Below are 17,617 nucleotides of genomic sequence, written 5' to 3'. Positions count from 1 at the left end.
GTGCTTCTGCTACATCCCAGGATATGAAGCTTGTCTTATATCCAGGTATGAGAAAAGCACTTACGCAATTGAGCCACAAAGCAGCTGCATTGGCCACTTTTTACTTGGAAAAAAGTGACAGAAAAACTATGATTATTCAAAATAGGTATTTGGCAGGCATTTTCTCAGAAATGAATGAAGTGATTATTTTTGACCAAAATTGTAGATTTTAAGCAGAAATTAGAATTTATTGTTTTGATCCATCTGTTATAGAATGACATTCATTGATATCACAATCTTATCAGATAAGTATTTAAAGTATTGGCAAATTGATGAATGTAGTTCATTGTAGTCTTTTATTCTTGGTGATATTCACATTGTCCCATCTCTGACTATTGGCTGCCCCTTCAAGTTAGTCTCTCTTAACCCGACCCCTGTAGTCTCTGACAACATCTTAGCTTTTGGGCACAGCCAAATGACCCCGTTTCAGCTTCTGCTTTCTCAGACCTGGACTCAGCAATTTTCCAAAGTGCCTTCTTTGCTTTTTTCTTTTCTTTTTTGACAGAGGAGCTCCATGTGTTACCTAGGCTGGAGTGCAGTGATGCAATCATGGCTTACTGCTTCAACCTACCTCCTGGGCTCAAGCAGTCTTTCCATCTCAACCTCCTGAGTAGCTGGGACTGCAGGTGTGCACCACCACACCTGGCTAGCTTTTTTTGTAGAGCCTGGGTTTCCCCATGCTGTCCAGGCTGGTCTCGAACTTCTGGCCTCAAGCCGTCCTCCCAACTCAGCCGCCCAAATTGTTGGGGTTACAGGCATGCACCACCATGCCCTGCCAACTTTATTTTCTTTTCTCTGATGCTAAAAGTCTTGGTTCTTAATAACATTAATAACATTATTCAATATTTAAAATATTTTAAAGTCACTTGAAATAAATCTCGGTGCTTATACCATTAACTTGATAAACAAGTTTATTTGTTTCTGGCCAGGCACGGTGGCTTATGCATGTAATCCCAGCACTTTGGGAGGCCAAGGCAGGCAATCACTTGAGGCCAGGAGTTCAAGACTAAAAAAACTTCAGTTTGGCCGGGTGGGATGGCTCATGCCTGTAATCCCAGCATGATTACATGCTTTGGAAGGCCGAGGTGGGCAGATCACCTGAGATCAGGAGTTAGAGACCAGCCTGACCAACATGGCAAAACTCTGTCTCTACTAAAAATAAATTAGCTGGGCATGGTGGCACACACCTGTAATCCCAACTACTTGGGAGGATGAGGCACGAGAATTGCTTGAACCTGGGAGGTCGAGGTTGGTTGCAGTGAGCCAAAATCATGCCACTGCACTCCAGCCTGGGCAACAAAGCAAGACTCTGTTTCAAAAAAAAAAAAAAAAAGGGTGGGTTATTTCTTTCTGTTTGTTTTGAACTTTTAGAGAATTGGTTTTGTTTTTTTGTCTAATGTTGTAAAAATTTTAGTTCTGAAATAAAAACTATAAAACAAGGAATATTCAGAAATATCTAGCTTTTGTCCTGTCCCTTTCTCGCATTTTGTTTGTTTGTTTTTTGAGACGGAGTCTCGCTTTGTCACCCAGGCTGGAGTGCAGTGGCAGGATCTCGGCTAACTGCAACCTCTGACTCCTGGGTTCAAGGGCTTCTCCTGCCTCAGCCACCTTAGTAGCTGGGATTACAGGTGCGTGCCACCATGCCTGGCTAATTTTTGTATTTTTAGTACAGACAGGGTTTCGCCATGTTGATGAGGCTGGTGTCAAACTCCTGACCTCAAGCAGTCCCCCCACCTTGGCCTCCCAAAGTGCTGGGATTATAGGCGTGAGCCACTGCACCTGGCCCCCCGCTTTGTTTATATATAACCATTATTGTTAGTCTTTGGTTTATCTTTCCTTATTTTATGGAAAAGCAAATCAGTATACGTATTTTTATTTACCTGTCTTTCTTATCCAGATAGTAGCAGACCAAGTAGCTGGGATTACAGGTGTGTGCCACCATGTGTAGTAGCTCACACCTGTAGTCCCAGCTACTTGGGAAGCTGAGGTGGGAGGATCTCTTGAGCCTGGGAGGTCGAGGCTGCAGTGAGCTGAGATTGCACCACTGCACTCCAGCCTGGGCGACAAAGTGAGACTCTGTCTCATAAATAATTTAATGTAATCCCAAATGTTGGCAGACTCTTCTGCGACTGCATTTTTCATTTAATCATGCATCCTGGCAGTCACTCTGCAGCAATTCATAGGGATTTTTCTCTTTCCTTTTTGAAACTGGCTGGTATACCATTTTATGTAATACCACAGTTTATTCAGTCCTTCCCCTATTGATGGATGTTTAGGGTTGTTTCCAGGTTTTTACTATTATAAATAGTGCCATGATAAGTTTGTGCATACATCATTCCCTGTTTCTGCCCAGGTGCATCTTTGGGTTAGACTCTTGGAAGTGGCATTGATGACTCTGTGCCAGTGCCCCACCAGTGTGATTGTCTTGTTTTGCATTCTCACCAGTAATGTGTGAGGGTGCCCACTACCACACAGCCTCGCCAGCGAAGTCTGTTGTTAAACTTAGTTTTTGTATGTTTGTTTGTTTTTTGAGATGGAGTTTCACTCTTGTTGCCCGGGCTAGAGTGCAATGGTGCGATCTCGGCTCACTGCAACCTCTGCCTCCCAGGTTCAAGTAATCTTCCTGCCTCAGCCTCCCAAGTAGCTGGGATTACAGGTGCATGCCACCATGCCCAGCTAATTTTATATTTTTAGTAGAGATGGGGTTTTTCCATGTTGGTCAGGCTGGTCTCGAACTCCTGATCTCAGGTGATCTGCCCACCTCGGCCTTCCAGAGTGCTGGGATTACAGGCATGAGCCATCCCACCCGGCCAAACTTAGTTTTTATTTGTTCAGTTTGTTTTTGTTGATGGTATTCTTTGCTGTTCAAAGTGTTTTATGTGTCAGCCTTTTCCCTTATTTATTCTACATTTTGAGTCATACTTAAATATTGTCCTGTATTTTCTAGCTCTCTGATCCACTTAAAATGTATTCACAGGTAACCTTTTTGAACTGCTAAACTGTGTAATTGAAGAGATCACAGTACTGGAGTTATGTTTATGGAAATAAATACTAAATGGTTAGTGTCATTTTTACTAAATTTGTGTCTGAATGTGTGCTTTTTTTGTTCTTCAGCACGAAGACTTTTTGCTTGCCCTACAGATGAATGAAGAACAGTATCAAAAGGTAGTTTGAAATCTCACCTTGTTTATTCTGGGCATTTTCATGGGCTGTTTTCTCTTACCATGTTTTGTCAGCATTTTTGATGGCAAATTTGTTTTTGGATAACCTCCTGTTTGGTGAGTTTGCAGTTCAGCCAAGTTATAGTCAGATACGTGATCTAGTATAGTCACTCTTACACCACACTGAATCAGAATTGAAGGGAAGATAATAGATGTTCCTGTTAAAAATCATTACCTGACATTCATCAGATAGACTCATAAAGGAAAGTTTACAACTTAGATATCACTTTAGAGTTAAAGAGATGTGTCTAACCTCAGGGCAAGATGGGTTTCTGTATGTAAAAAAAATGCCCAGCTAATTTTTGTATTTTTAGTAGAGACGGGGTTTCACCATGTTGGCCAGGCTGGTCTTGAACTCCTGACCTCAGGTGATCCACCCATCTCAACCTCCCAAAGTGCTGGGAACAGGTGTGAGCCACTACACCCGGCTACTGACCCTTTCTAATGTGGTATTAAGAATGGGTTGGTGGCCGGGCACCGTGGCTCGTGCCTGTAATTCCAGCACTTTGAGAGGCCAAAATGGGAGGATTGCTTGAGCCCAGGAGTTTGAGACTAACCTGGTCAACATAGCAGCACCCCGTTTCTAATAAAAATTAAAAATAAATAAATAAAAGAATGGGGCTGGATGCAGTGGCTCACTCCTGTAATCCCAGCACTTCGGGAGGCCGAGGCAGGCACATCACGAGGTCAGGGGTTTGAGACCAGCCTGGCCAACGTGGTGAAACCCCGTCTCTACTAAAAATACAAAAAATTAGCTGGGCATAGTGGCGGGTGCCTGTAATCCCCACTACTCGGGAGGCTGAAGCAGGAGAATCGCTTGAACCTGGGAGGTAGAGGTTGCAGTGAGCCAAGATCGTGCCACTGCACTCCAGTCCGGGCAACAGAGTGAGACTCCATCTCAAAAAAAAAAAAAAAGAATGAGTTGGTGATTGGATCAGTTGCTATAGTTAATAAAAGGAGTCAATAGCCTGGTACATTACTTGAGGTTGCTGCTTTAGTTATAGCTTCAATAGTCCCTTAAAATAAAGCGCAGACCTCGATATGACCCATTCACACTCCTTATGACAAGAACAAAATTCAACTTTTGAAAGTTTTTTGGGCAACATCTCGTACTCCTTATCCTTGCTTTTTATATTAGCATCTGAGTACAGATGTTCTAGTTCCCTTTGCACCATGGGATTGAATATGATAACTTTATATAAAGAATTACTCTGAAGAATACCAGAAAAAAAAACATGAAAACCTCGCTGTTTTAGGTATGGATTAATATTGTGTTAGTATCTTGAGCTAGATTTATACAGCATGAAACAGGATATCATTGTTTTATGGCCCCTAAAATGGGTTGCTTTACCTCAGAATTTGTGTGGGGGGTGGCAGAGAGATGAGGATGGGAGACAAGGCTCCCCCTCTCCTTAAGTGCAGGACATTTCATGTGTGTTTCTTGACTGCCTGCAGGACGGCCAGCTGATTGAGTGTCGCTGCTGCTATGGGGAATTTCCATTCGAGGAGCTGACGCAGTGCGCAGATGCTCACTTGTTCTGCAAAGAGTGTCTCATCAGATACGCCCAAGAGGCAGTCTTTGGATCTGGAAAGGTAAGAACTGTGTAATATGTCCCATGTATATAGGACACATTCCTGGAGTCTAAGGAGACCATGTTGATAGATAAGTGTAAGTGCCTCTTTGAGGGTGAGGTGGAGTTCTGCTGGTATGCTTATGTGTGCATTACCTGATGTATGTGATTATGTGGGTTCTCTGAGCACAGCAGATTTCTTTTCAGGGCACAGTAGAATTCTTCCACACTCCCACGCCTAGCCGCAGAGGAGCACCTGCTTCGTTCATCATCTTATTCGTAATCAGAGGGAAGGTTGCCTCAGAAAGAGAGAAACTTGCAGCCTATTGGATTAAATATATATTAAAATAACATAACTTACTTTACACAAGATCATATTTCTCGCTCCAAAGTCAGTTTCTCTGGACACCAGCATAACAAACATAGTATGGGAATTTTACATTGTTTTACACCACTGAGTTTGTGGTATTTTGTTCCAGCAGCAATAGAAAATTAACACAGTGATTAAGAAGATGACTTTTTGCCCGGGTGGCTCACGCCTGGAATCCCAGCACTTTGGGAGGCCGAGGTGGGCGGATCACCTGAGGTCAGGAGTTCAAGACCAGCCTGACCAACATGGAGAAACCCCGTCTCTACTAAAAATACAAGATTAACCAGACCTGGTGGTGCGTGCCTATAATCTCAGCTACTGGGGAGGCTGAGGCAGGAGAATTGGTTGAATCTGGGAGGCAGAGGTTGTGGTGAGCTGAGATCGTGCCATTGCACTCCAGCCTGGGCAAGAAGAGTGAAACTCCATCTCTAAAAAAGAAAAATAGGCCAGGCGCTGTGGCTTATGCCTATAATCCCAGCACTTTGGGAGGCTAAGTTGGGTGGATCACAAGATCAGGAGTTCGAGACTAGCCTGGCCAACATGGTGAAACCCCATCTCTGCTAAAAATACAAAAATTAGCCAGGTGTGGTGGTGGGTGCCTGTAATCCAGCTACTCGGGAGGCTTAGTGAGCTGAGATCGCACCACTGCACTCCAGCCTTGGTGACAGGGCGAGACTCTGTCTCAGAAAAATAAATAAATAAAGTTTATGTTTTTTCAAAGAGCGTGACCTTTGGAGTCAAGCAGAATGCATTGGGCCATGCCCCCCATCAGCCATACTAGCCCTGTGATCTTGAGCAATTTAAATTCCTTAAGCCACTGTTTCTTCCTCTGTAAAATGGAAATAATCATAGCATTGTTTTGAAAGGTAAATGAGGTGATGAGTTTAATGAACTTATTGTTTGACACATGGTAAATGCCTCATGAATTTTAGCTAGTTATTTTTAAGATGTCGTCTTTTTCCATTTGTTTTCTTTGGTGTTTGTCTTTCATGTGGGAAGCATTCCTCATGTCTGACACTTTTTGTTCATGTTTAAGAGCTGTTTGAAAGCTGTGTGAGTAGTGGGGCTTATAGACCAGTGAGTTTGACTCTAGGTGCATAGGAGCCAGTTAGCTTTTATATTATGAACCTGAATGGCTCTGAAGTCTCTTCCGTGGGGTGATTCAGTCTGCCTCCTGCCTGGTGGGTGTGAGCCCATTTTCCAACATTCTGAAACTGAGGGGGAGGAAGGGTCTGGAGAGTTCTCTGTTCATTATGCAGACTCCATTTCAGACTCTGACTTCAGGCCACCCCTCAGCTCTGCTCTCCTCTATGACTGGTTTCCAGTCCATAGCCTTGTGGTCCAACTGTTCAGGAGATCTTCCTCATTTCTCTCAGAGTCAGCCAATTCCTTCTGAAGGGGGTAGGAACTAGAGGCTCCACCCATGTCCCTGTTTTCAGTTTATTACTTTGAGTCCCTGCCCCTCCTCACCACTCAGCTCTGCTTTCCCGAGGGTCTCCAGCTTTCTAATATCTGTAGAGGGGAACAACTTCTCCCCAGCATCTCCTTTTCAGACCCTAAGCTATGGGCTTCCGTGTGTGGTCTGCTAAGCCATTTGCCCTTCTGCCACTTTCAGTCTTTGTGGATTGTGATTTGGGCTAATAGAGGTCCTCTAGTGATATCAAAGATGTACTGGATTTTTGTTTCATGGTTTCCATGATTTAAGTGTGATTTCTCAGAGACGAACAGGCAGAGAGATCTTTGCTATGTTGTCTCAGGATCTATGTTTTTAACCACTGACGCTTTTTATTTTTCTATAAATGGTATTGATTTTTTTTCTTCGCCTTTTCGCCTTTTTCTAGTTGGAGCTCAGCTGCATGGAAGGCAGCTGCACGTGTTCGTTCCCAACCAGTGAGCTGGAGAAGGTGCTCCCCCAGACCATCCTGTATAAGTACTATGAGCGAAAAGCCGAGGAGGAGGTTGCGGCAGCCTACGCTGACGAGCTTGTCAGGTTCGTTCTCAGGCAGAGCGTGCCATCCGCCAACCCTTCCCCATTGTGAAAACTACCTGGGCACTTGAATCAGATGATGAAAATTGTGTTTATCTTCCAGGTTTTTTGACATTTCTTGCTGAGAAATAAGATTATCCATAATTTTACTTATTTATTTTTATTTTTTACACCTCAGAACCATTGAGTAACCAGTAATTCTATTAATGGAAAAATCTGCAGCTCAAACTTCTTTTTTTTTTTTTTGAGGTGGATTCTCGCTCTGTCGCCCAGGCTGGAGTACAGTGGTGCAATCTTGGCTCACTACAACCTCCGCCTCCTGAGTTCAAGCAATTCTCATGCCTCAGCCTCCTGAGTAGCCTGGATTACAGGCGTGCACCACCACATTCCAGCTTATTTTTAGTAGAGACGAAGTTTTGCCATGTTGGCCAGGCTGGTCTCCAACTCCTGACCTCAAATGATCCACCCACCTCGGCCTCCCAGAGTGCTGGGACTACAGGCGTGAGCCACCGCGCCCAGACTGTAGCTCAAACTTCTGTCTACATATCTTGGCACCCCTAATCTTCTGGCCCGTAGATACAATCATGGTGCCCTGGGCTGGAGGGAAATCGGTATATGCAAGGAGTTCTCATTAAGGTTGGGACATGTTTATTGAGTGGTTTATATTGAGTCAGGACCTCATGTGGTGCTTATGTTTCCTGATAAGAGCCAGCACAAAGAAGAGGTTCAATCTGTGTTTTTAAGGAAAACTAAGGAGTATAAAGGGGATGTGAATGTCCAGCTCAAAACTCCATCTTCATATGAACAGCCACATGGAGCTGGAACCAGATCAGGCTTTAATGTTTGAAGTAATGTCACTTCTGCTGTTCTGACTCTAGGTGCCCGTCCTGTAGCTTTCCGGCTCTGTTGGACAGTGATGTGAAGAGGTTCAGCTGTCCTAATCCTCACTGCCGAAAGGTAGGGAGGCACATTTTTTTCTAGATGTATATCGAATTATGGTATTATGGGCTGCCCTCATGGCCCAAATATCTGCTGTTTACCTGACTGCTGATGTATAAGAAGGATTTGAGTGCTTTCCTTTTCATAAGCAAATGAGAATGAGTACTTTGTGAGTAATGGTTGACATGGTTACTGAGATGGCAGCCACTCTTGCCACTCCAGTTACAAAGCTCTGGATTCCTATTTTGTATCATCTTCTTTAGGACAGATACTATAATGTAAAGTGGGAAGTGTTTAGTTTTTCTTCCACTGTGTCAGCATTTTTCTTGCTTGCTCTCTTCACCACCTGTGCTCAAATAGCCCCTGCTACCCTCCCTCCCCACACACACACCTTTTGCCATTTTCAAAGTCCAAACGACGCTTCTTTGATTAAGGAACTGGGCATCGTAGTGGCATCTCCATCACATCTGGTAGGTTATTTATTTGACTGTTTCTCCTCATAAGAACTGACTATATTACGTGGGAGCAGAGCTGTCTAGGTGCATTACTGTTGCAGATCTTTGTTCCCTTTAACTTGGCGCCCTGTGAACTAAGAATGTCTTAAAATTTTTCAGCTATTTAAAAGCCACTTAGAGTTTTTAGTGAATATTAGCATCCACCTAGACAAATACGCTCTAAGCCATTTTTCTAAAATTGCATGATTAGAGTTGAACGCTGCAATATCTTTGCCTTGGGGAGAGTAAAGAAATTAAGGTAGAGATTAGAAAAGGAAGAATAAACTAAACTAATGGATCAAAACTTTATTTCTTTTGTTTTCAGCATTAATATTTCTGGCCATTTTATATGTTCGCATCCCAGGCTGTTGCTATAACAATTGTCACAACAGTCGCTGGCATCTTGCAGCTCGTAAGAAAGCAGAGTGCTAGCCTGTCCCTTGTGTGCTTCCAGTGGGTCAGGTGCTGGACTGCCTGGGGAGGTGATGCCTACGCTAAGATGCAGCAGATAAGGAGGAAGTAGCCAAAGGATGGAAAGGGTGGGAGGGGAGTGGAGTGGAGATGGAGAAATGTTCTAGGCCTCGGGAGTGGCAGCAATGTGGACGCTTACTGGTGCTAGGAGTGTGAAAGAGGCTCATAAGCTGAGTAGGGGCAGGCCCATGCAGCACACTGTCCTGAGGTGGAGAGAGGTAAAATATAAGGAAAGTCTACTTGCCTATTGAGTAGTCCAGGTGAGAAATGTACAGCACTGCACAGCCGCTTGGGTCTTCATGAGTTGCTTAGAAGGAGCTGGGAACTACATTTCCTGGTAAGGTTTCAAAGAAGGTCTGCCAGTGAAAGTGCTTATATACAATTGGGAAGGCCAAAGAAGAGGAGAGACCATTATTCTCTGAGGACGTTTTTTTTTTTTAATTTTGAGACAGGGTCTCACTCTGTTGCCCAGGCTGGAGTGCAGTGGCACGATCTCAGCTCACTGCAACCTCCGCCTCCTGGCTTCAAGCAATTCTCCTGCCTCAGCCTCCCAAGTAGCTGGGATCACAGGTATGCGCCACCACGCCTGACTGACTTTTATATTTTTAGTAGAGATGAGGTTTCACCATGTTGGCCAGGCTGGTCCTGAACTCCTGGCCTCCAGTGATCCGCCCACCTCAGCCTCCCAAAGTGCTGGTATTACAGGTGTAAGCCACCACCCCCAGCCTGAAGACATTTAAAAGCAGCTGCATTTGTTGCCCAGTGGCTCATGCCTGTAATCCCAGCACTTTGAGAGGCTGAGGCAGGAGGATCTCTTGAGACTAGGAGTCCGAGACCAGCCTGAGCAACATAGACCCTATCTCTACAAAAAAAATTTTAAAACTCAGCTAGGCATGGTGGTGTGTGCCCATAGTCCTAGCTACTTAAGAGACTGAGGCAGGACAATCACTTGAGCCCAGGAGATTGAGGCTGCACTGAGTCATGATTGCGCCACTGCACTCTAGCCTGGACAACAGACTAAGACTCTGTCTTTAAAAGAGAAAAAATTAAAAAATAAAAGCCTGAGGGCACACATGAGTCTGGAACAGCATCTAGTGAGTATCAACTTGGCATGTTGGTGGGAGCTTCCCAGGGGCTCTTAAGATCCCAAATAGGAACACCACATATGTTTTAGTTTGTCTATGGGAGGAATATACATGGCCTGCTGAACTTGGAGGTAGCCATGTAGCTTCTTGTGGTCAGTGGAACATGTGAGTAGTTAGATCACTTGCAGAAAAAGCCGTAAAGGCATGTGGTGTGGGGTAATGTCAAGATGACAGAAGAGAAAGCCCCAGACCCTCTTTTTCCCATAGAGAGAACAGTTCAACAACAATGGAAGGACCATTTCTCTCTGTGAGAAATCCAGAAACCAGTTGCATCAAAGGCTGGGGAATTTGTGACGCTGGCTCTCCAGAGCTCCTCCCCCCGGCACAGCACCATGTGATTGGGAGGAAGCTCCCAACTCCCTGGCATCTTTCTGGGGAGGAAAAAGAAGACTGGAACATATATCTAATATTCAGACCTTTCAGGAGGCTGCTCAAGGGACTGGTTTCTGTCTTGTCTCACAGGAAAGGGCACCAGGTTGGGGACCTCTGAGGACAAATGGGATGGTGAAACTAGCACGTACTGACTTCTCATTGCCCTCTCCCTGCTCTTCTCGGGAGGGAAGGAGTTGGAGCATGAGTCCAGCATTCTAGGTTTTCTGGAGCCCGCCCAAGACTTTCGTTTCTGTCTCACTCGATGAAGCACTGATGGGACCTGGCATGGTCTAGGTCCCTGGGGGCTGCTGAGAACAAGAGAAAGCTGGGTGGTTTGTACTGCCCCAGAGGACCCACGGTACAGTAGGCAGAGTCCAGTGCACCTCGAAGGCTGCTTTTTGGGTCCAGGGAAGAGTAGAGCATGTGTTCAGCATTTGGGCTTCTCAAGGGGCTGCCTGAGGGACTGGCTTCTGTCTCACCCAACTCACTGCTGGCAGAACCCAACCTACTCTAGATGCCTTGGAGCTGCTGAGGCCAAAAAAGAGCTGGGCAGCTTACAGCAGCTCCAGGGAGCCTGTGGTACCTCAGACAGGCACCAGAAGAAGCAAGAGCTTGCAAGCTCCTGAAAAAAGGAAAACAAAAGCCTGAGCACTTATATTAGCCTATGATTTAGCAAAATCTTGCAGGAAGCCTATTTTAGAATAAAGTATGAGTATCTCATGTAATTTATTGAATACTGTACTGAAAGTGAAAAAGAGAATGATTGTATGAGTACTTGAATTACAGTCTCTACTGAATGTGTATCACTTTCACACCACAGTAAAGTCAAAAAGTGTAAAACCATTGTAAGTTGGAGACCATCTGTATATGCACCCGACATCAGTGCACCCAAATATGTGAAGCAAATATTGACAGCCGAAGGGAAAAATAACACAAAAATAGTAGGAGATTGCAATACCTCACTTTCAATCATTGTTAGCACCACCAGGCAGAAGATTAGTAAGGAAACAGCTGACTTGAACAACACTATAGACCTAACAGACACATACAAAATATTCTAGCCAACAGGCACAGAAAACACTTTTTCTCCTCTGTTGCACATGGAACATTTTCCAGGATGGAGAATATTAGATCATAATACAGGTCTTAACAAATTTAAGATCAAAGTCATACCAAGTATCTTTTCCAGCCACAAGGCGATACACTTAGAAATCACAAACAGCAAGAAAATTCACAAAGTATGAGAACTAAACACACTGTCTGGGCATGGTGGCTCCCACTTGTCATCCTGGCACTGCGGGAGGCCGAGGCAAGTGGATCACCTGAATTCTGGAGTTCGAGCCCAGCCTGGCCAACATGGCAAAACTCTGTCTCTACTAAAAATACAAAAATTTAGCTGGGTGTGGTTGCATGCGCCTGTAATCCCAGCTACTTGGGAGGCTGAGGCAGGAGAGAATCGCTTGAACCAGGGAGGTGGAGGTTGCGGTGAGCAGAGATTGTGCCGCTGTACTCCAGCCTGGGTGACAGAGTGAGACTCTGTCTCAAAAAAAAAAAAAAAAACAACAAAAACCACACACACACACTGAAAAGCTTTTTTTTTACTAAGATCAGGAACAAGGCAAGGATATCACTGTCACCACTTCCATGCTACATAACACTGGAAGCCCTAACTGGAGCTATTTGGCAGGAAAAAGCAAAAGCATCTATATCCATGCAAGTTCACAGATAACATGATCTTATACATAGAAAAATCTGCAATTTCCACAAAAAACTTGTTAGAATTAATACATTCAGTAAAGGTGCAGGATACAAAATTAGCACATAAAAATCAGTTGCGTTTCTGTACACTAACAAACACTCCAAAAAGAGAAATTAAGAAAATCTAATTTATAATACATCAAAAAAGTTGGAATACTTAGGAACAACTTAACCAAGGAGTGGGTAAAGACTTATACACTGAAAACTATAAAAAACTGCTGAAATAATTAAAGAAGACATAAATAAATGGAAAGACATCCCTAAAATGCATATGGAACCACAAAGGATCCCAAATATCCTAGACAATCTTAAGAAAGAAGAACAAAGCTGGAAGCCTCACACTTCCTGACTTCAAAACATTACAAAGCTACAGTAATTTAAACAGGCAGACATGTAGACCGGTGGAACATAATACAGTGCTCAGAAATAAATCCACACATTTATGATCAGCTGATCTTCAACAAGGGTGCAAAGAACACCCACCGGGGGAAAAGGTAGTCTCTGATTAATAGTGCTCTGTAAACTGAATATCCACATGCAAAAGAATGAACTTAGACGCTGATACCATATCTCATATCATAACACAAAAATCAACTCTTTAAATGGATTAAAGACTTAAGTGTAAGACCTGGAACTATAAAAACTAGAAGAAAACATAGGTGGAAAGCTTCATGACATCAGTCTTGGCAATGATTTCCTGGGTATAATACCAAAACCAAGGTGACAAAAGCAAAAAACAGGCAAGTGACTACTAAGATGCTTTCAGCAAAGGAAACCATCAACAGAGTGAAAAGGCAGCCGGTGGAAAGGAATTGAGATCCTTTGAGAAAGGATCTCAGCATGTTCCTGTGTTCATTGCAGCATTATTCACAGTAGCCACGAGATGGAAACCACTTACTGACATGTTCGTCAACAGATGAATGGTTAAAATTTGGTATATTATTCAGCCTTTGAAAAGAAGGGACTCCTGGCACATACTAACAACACAGATAAACCTTGAGGGACATTGTGTTCAGTGCAATTAGCCAGTCATAGAAGGACAGATACTGCACGATTCCACTTAAATGCAGGATCTAAAGTAGTCAGACTCATAGAAACACAAAGTAGAACCCTGGGTGCCAGAGGCTGGGAGAAGGCAAAGTGGGGAGTCACTGTGCAGTGGGAAGTTTCGGTCATGCCAGATGAAGTTGTTTAGAGATCAGCTGTACAACATTTTGCTAACAGACCCTGTACACTTAAAAATGTGTTAATTGGGTAGTTTTTGTATTGTGTGTTTTCACCACAATTTTTTTTTTTTTTTTTTTTTTTTTGAGATGGAGTATCGCTGTGTTGCTTAGGCTGGAGTGCAGTGGTGCAATCTCAGCTCACTGCAACCTCCACCTTCCGGGTTCAAGAATCAAGCGATTCTCCTGCCTCAGCCTCCTGAATAGCTGGGACTACAGGCACATGCCACCACTCCCGGCTAATTTTTTGCATTTTTAGTAGAGACGGGGTTTCACCATGTTAGCCAGGATGATCTTGATCGCCTGACCTCGTGATCCTCCACCTGCTTCGGCCTCCCAAAGTGGTGTTTTGTTTTGTTTTGTTTTGTTTTTGTTTTTGTTGAGATGGAGTTTCGCTCTTCTTGCCCACGCTGGAGTGCAATGGCATGATCTTGGCTCACCATAACCTCCGCCTCCCGGGTTCAAGCAATTCTCCTGCCCCAGCCTCCCGAGTAGCTGTGATTACCTGCATGTGCCACCATGCCCGGCTAATGTTGTATTTTTGTAGAGGCGGGGTTTCTCCATGTTGGTCCGTCTGGTCTCGAACTCCTGACCTCAGGTGATCTGCCCGCCTTGGCCTCCCAAAGTGCTGGGATTACAGGGTGAGCCACCGTGCCCAGCCTACCGCAGTTTTTTTTAAAGGGCATATGGTTCATTTTCTTTTCCCTCTGCCAAGAGGGATGTGCAGCATGAGTGAGAACAAAGTCTGTTTTGAGCTACTGAGGTTTGAGTTTGTTCCAGCAGCATAACCTAGCACATCCTGACTGATAAGGATCATAAGGACCATAACTGCCCTTGGAGTTGGAGAACAGGAGCAGATTTGAGAGGCAGAGGATTAGAAGGTGATGTGTTGCATGTGAAGGTGGGGAGAAAGCCAGAGGTCTCACAGGCTTGTCTGGTGTGGACCACTATGTAGTTGATGATGCTGTTTACAAAACTGGAAATGGAATCCAAAAGATTCAGGAGAGATTACTTTTGTTTTGGACATGTTGAGTTTTTAGGGGAGACATCCAGTGTGTACGTGTTTTTACAATGCCTGGCACATAGTAGGTGCTCCATAAATCAGTGACCCTAGATCAGTGATCCGGGTCAGTAACACAGGGAGAGATCTAGGCTGGAAAAAGATTTTGGAGTCTGAAATGAGCAGCAAAAGGAGGAAAGAGGAGGAGAGGGGTAAGGTGCCCATCAGGGAGATTATTATTAGCTTAGAAATGCTGGGCCATGCTAAGTTTAAAGTATGTTTTTTCGTTTATTCACATCTTTTTATGCCCCTCAGCAACGTTTTGCAGTGGAGAGAATGTGTGTTATGATTACATGATGGATTACAGTATGTTTCAGAACTTGACTTTCACCTATGGATAACAGCATTCATATTTTAGTTTCTAATGTTAGGGTAAGGATTGTAGGTGTTTGGCCCATCATGGAAAATAAAGTGAAAAATGTTATATGGGGACGTGAGGCAGTGACAGCCTGGTGGAGCTGGCTCAGTGACCACCAGAGGAATGAGAGAAGTCCCCACCTTGTCCTTTGGATGAGAAAGGAGAGTTTATGCCTAAATCTTCTGTCCTTATTTGTGGGCTGTGGAACGAGTTGCCACTAGGTGGCACAGATGCTCCATGAGGAAAGGGTTTTCTTCCTCTTGGGTGTTTGAAAAGTATGTGTCAGCAAAACACTGTTTTGTAAGCAGAATTGACACAGTTCTTTTAGGCTCAGTACCAAAGCAAATCGCTACGTGCATTTAGACTTTATCTAAGAAGTCCATGTTATTAGCACATACGCTTTTACCTTTCTCAGTTGTGCATATTCTCCTTATGCCATTCTTTCTAGCAAGATGGCTAAAGCAGTCGCTAATCCTTGAGGATTCCTGATATTTAAGACATGAGCCACAAGCTAATTTTGACCCGTGTGAGACTAAGGGCACCTGCTTTCTCATTGCAGTGTCTTTGCCAGTAATATAAATTCCAGTTGGCTTTTCAGGAACTTGTCGCTCTGAAATGAGGCGTTTATATTAATGCCGTCTCTGGAGGAGGACTTGAATGGCTGGAATCATTCCTCTGGAATCCCTGAAGAATAAGACACTGTATCTTTGATGAAATGGAGAGAGTCTTTGTTTCATGGATATGATGGAATGCTTTTGTCAAGGCTCTCAGCTCCCTTGTGTGTTCTCAGATAAAGAATTCATTAGTTTGTTTTCAGTGTGCTGCTGTTAGGAATGAATTGGGTGTGTTTGGTGTGAGACTGAAGAGTGTTACATAAAAGGAGATTTGAAGGTGATGCTTCTGGAATATGTATTCTTAGGGTCAGAAGTTTCACTGTTGAGTCTTTTCTGCCTTGCCACAGCCGTAACTTTGCTTTATAAACTCAGAGCTGTGTAAGTCAAGTTTTCCAGAAACTTAGGGCCACAAGGTGGAGGTTTAGGCACACTCATGAAGCAAGCGCTAACGACGAGAGACCATCAGGTGGTGAGAGTTTAATCAGAGTAACTGAAGAACATCTGGTGTAGTCTTTTCGTGGAAACTGCAAATGTGTGTGTGGTTGTGTAACCACCCATCTCTTCCCAATGTCACTTGTATTTATTTATCCTTTCTCACCTGCCAGCTTTCTTCCCTGCTTGTTTTTCTGCCCTTTCTAGGTTCCCATCCTATTCTTTGTAGCATTTGCTGTTTTTAACTTTACAGCCGTGAAATACAACCAAAATTCACATCTGCAGTGAACCAGTTTGTTGATTTAAAAACAGGCATCTGCAGCCTCCTACAGTAGCTGCATGGCTGCGTGAAGAGAATGTAAATGAGTGTGGACCAGCTATCAGTGCCAGGGCAGCTCCAGCTGTGATGGCGGGTGGTTGGCACTTATTAACAGCACTCTAATTTGGGGCCCAGCCAGTCAGCTGACTCCTGTGCTGAGCACAGGCCTTCACATTTATCTAGAGATGAATGAAGCTTGGGCCGCTTGTTCCTACTATCAGGGAAGACCTTTATTCAGGAAGTAGCGTTGACAAGAACCAAATATCTGGGTAACAAAAAGATTTTTAAGCCCACAAATGAGGACTCATTTACTGGAGTGGAAGTCCATGCTGCATGATGTGAGTCAAATATGAAGGAGGGTGGTGTGAGCATTTCTCATCATGGAATGTGACCTGCCCTTGCTCCTCCAAGGTGAGTCACTTCCTTCAGAGCCCAGCATGGGTCCCTCTGAAGAGCTTCAGGTTCAGGCCGCAGAAGGACGCTCCCTTACAGGTATATCATGTAGGGTGCCTGGCAGAGCTCTCAGCTCATATTGGTCCCCACAGCAGCCCTACAAAATAGACACTGGCTTAAAGTCAGGTGATGGGAAATGGCAGAGCTGAGAACTCAAAGGGAAGCCTCCTTGCCTTAAAACAGCCTCAGAGTGGGTCGCAGACACCATCCCTGTGAGCCTCCCTTCCATCAAGTACTGAGCAGGGCTGGCGTCATAGCAAGGAGGCTTCAGGATTTTTAACTCTACTTGTGTCTGAGTACTTTTTTCAGATTTCACTTTTTAAAATTTAAAAGCATAGTGAATCTATTCATCACAGACTTCTTGATCCTGGGAAGGTTTTGGTTAATTACACACGCAAGCACATCCTCTTCCCTTACCTGCTATTGAAGCACAGTAAATACAGCATAGAGTAGATGTGTTTGTTAGATTCTTTTAAAGAAGAAGAAAAATAATAAAAGGCAAATGTTGCTTGCCTCCCTTCCCACCCTGCCTTCCCATTAAGAGTCAAATACCATGCTTGCTGTTTCAGTGATTATTCAGAAGGGAGAGAGCTGACAACCCGAAATAGGGAAAGGTAAAAATACATACGCATTATAACAAAACGCCAATACGAATAAAAATTTTATTTTTGTTTCCACTTGGCCCTACGGAAATAGTTTTTTACCCCTGTATTTCAGCTACTTTATCCCTCATGTCAGACGCTAATGGTAGAAGCACCTGCCTCTCCCCTTGGCCCGCCTTGGAGGAGGCT

At 44.0% G+C, this 17,617-nt stretch overlaps 1 protein-coding gene across 2 annotated transcripts in view; it reads left to right on the top strand.

The window, feature by feature from the left end:
• RNF216 (ring finger protein 216) overlaps window positions 1-17,617 on the top strand; it is a 164,238-nt gene that overhangs the window by 61,829 nt on the left and 84,792 nt on the right. For both annotated transcript variants that reach the window (XM_031013013.2, XM_031013012.2), the window contains exons 10-13: window positions 3,154-3,204; window positions 4,716-4,853; window positions 7,043-7,191; window positions 8,067-8,145. In XM_031013013.2, coding sequence (XP_030868873.1) covers window positions 3,154-3,204; window positions 4,716-4,853; window positions 7,043-7,191; window positions 8,067-8,145 — 417 coding nt within the window. The remainder of the gene's footprint in view (window positions 1-3,153; window positions 3,205-4,715; window positions 4,854-7,042; window positions 7,192-8,066; window positions 8,146-17,617) is intronic.

Source organism: Gorilla gorilla, chromosome 6 (assembly GCF_029281585.2).
Source record: "Gorilla gorilla gorilla isolate KB3781 chromosome 6, NHGRI_mGorGor1-v2.1_pri, whole genome shotgun sequence".
Classification (NCBI taxonomy): domain Eukaryota; kingdom Metazoa; phylum Chordata; class Mammalia; order Primates; family Hominidae; genus Gorilla; species Gorilla gorilla.
This window is presented reverse-complemented; position numbering and strand designations above follow the sequence as displayed.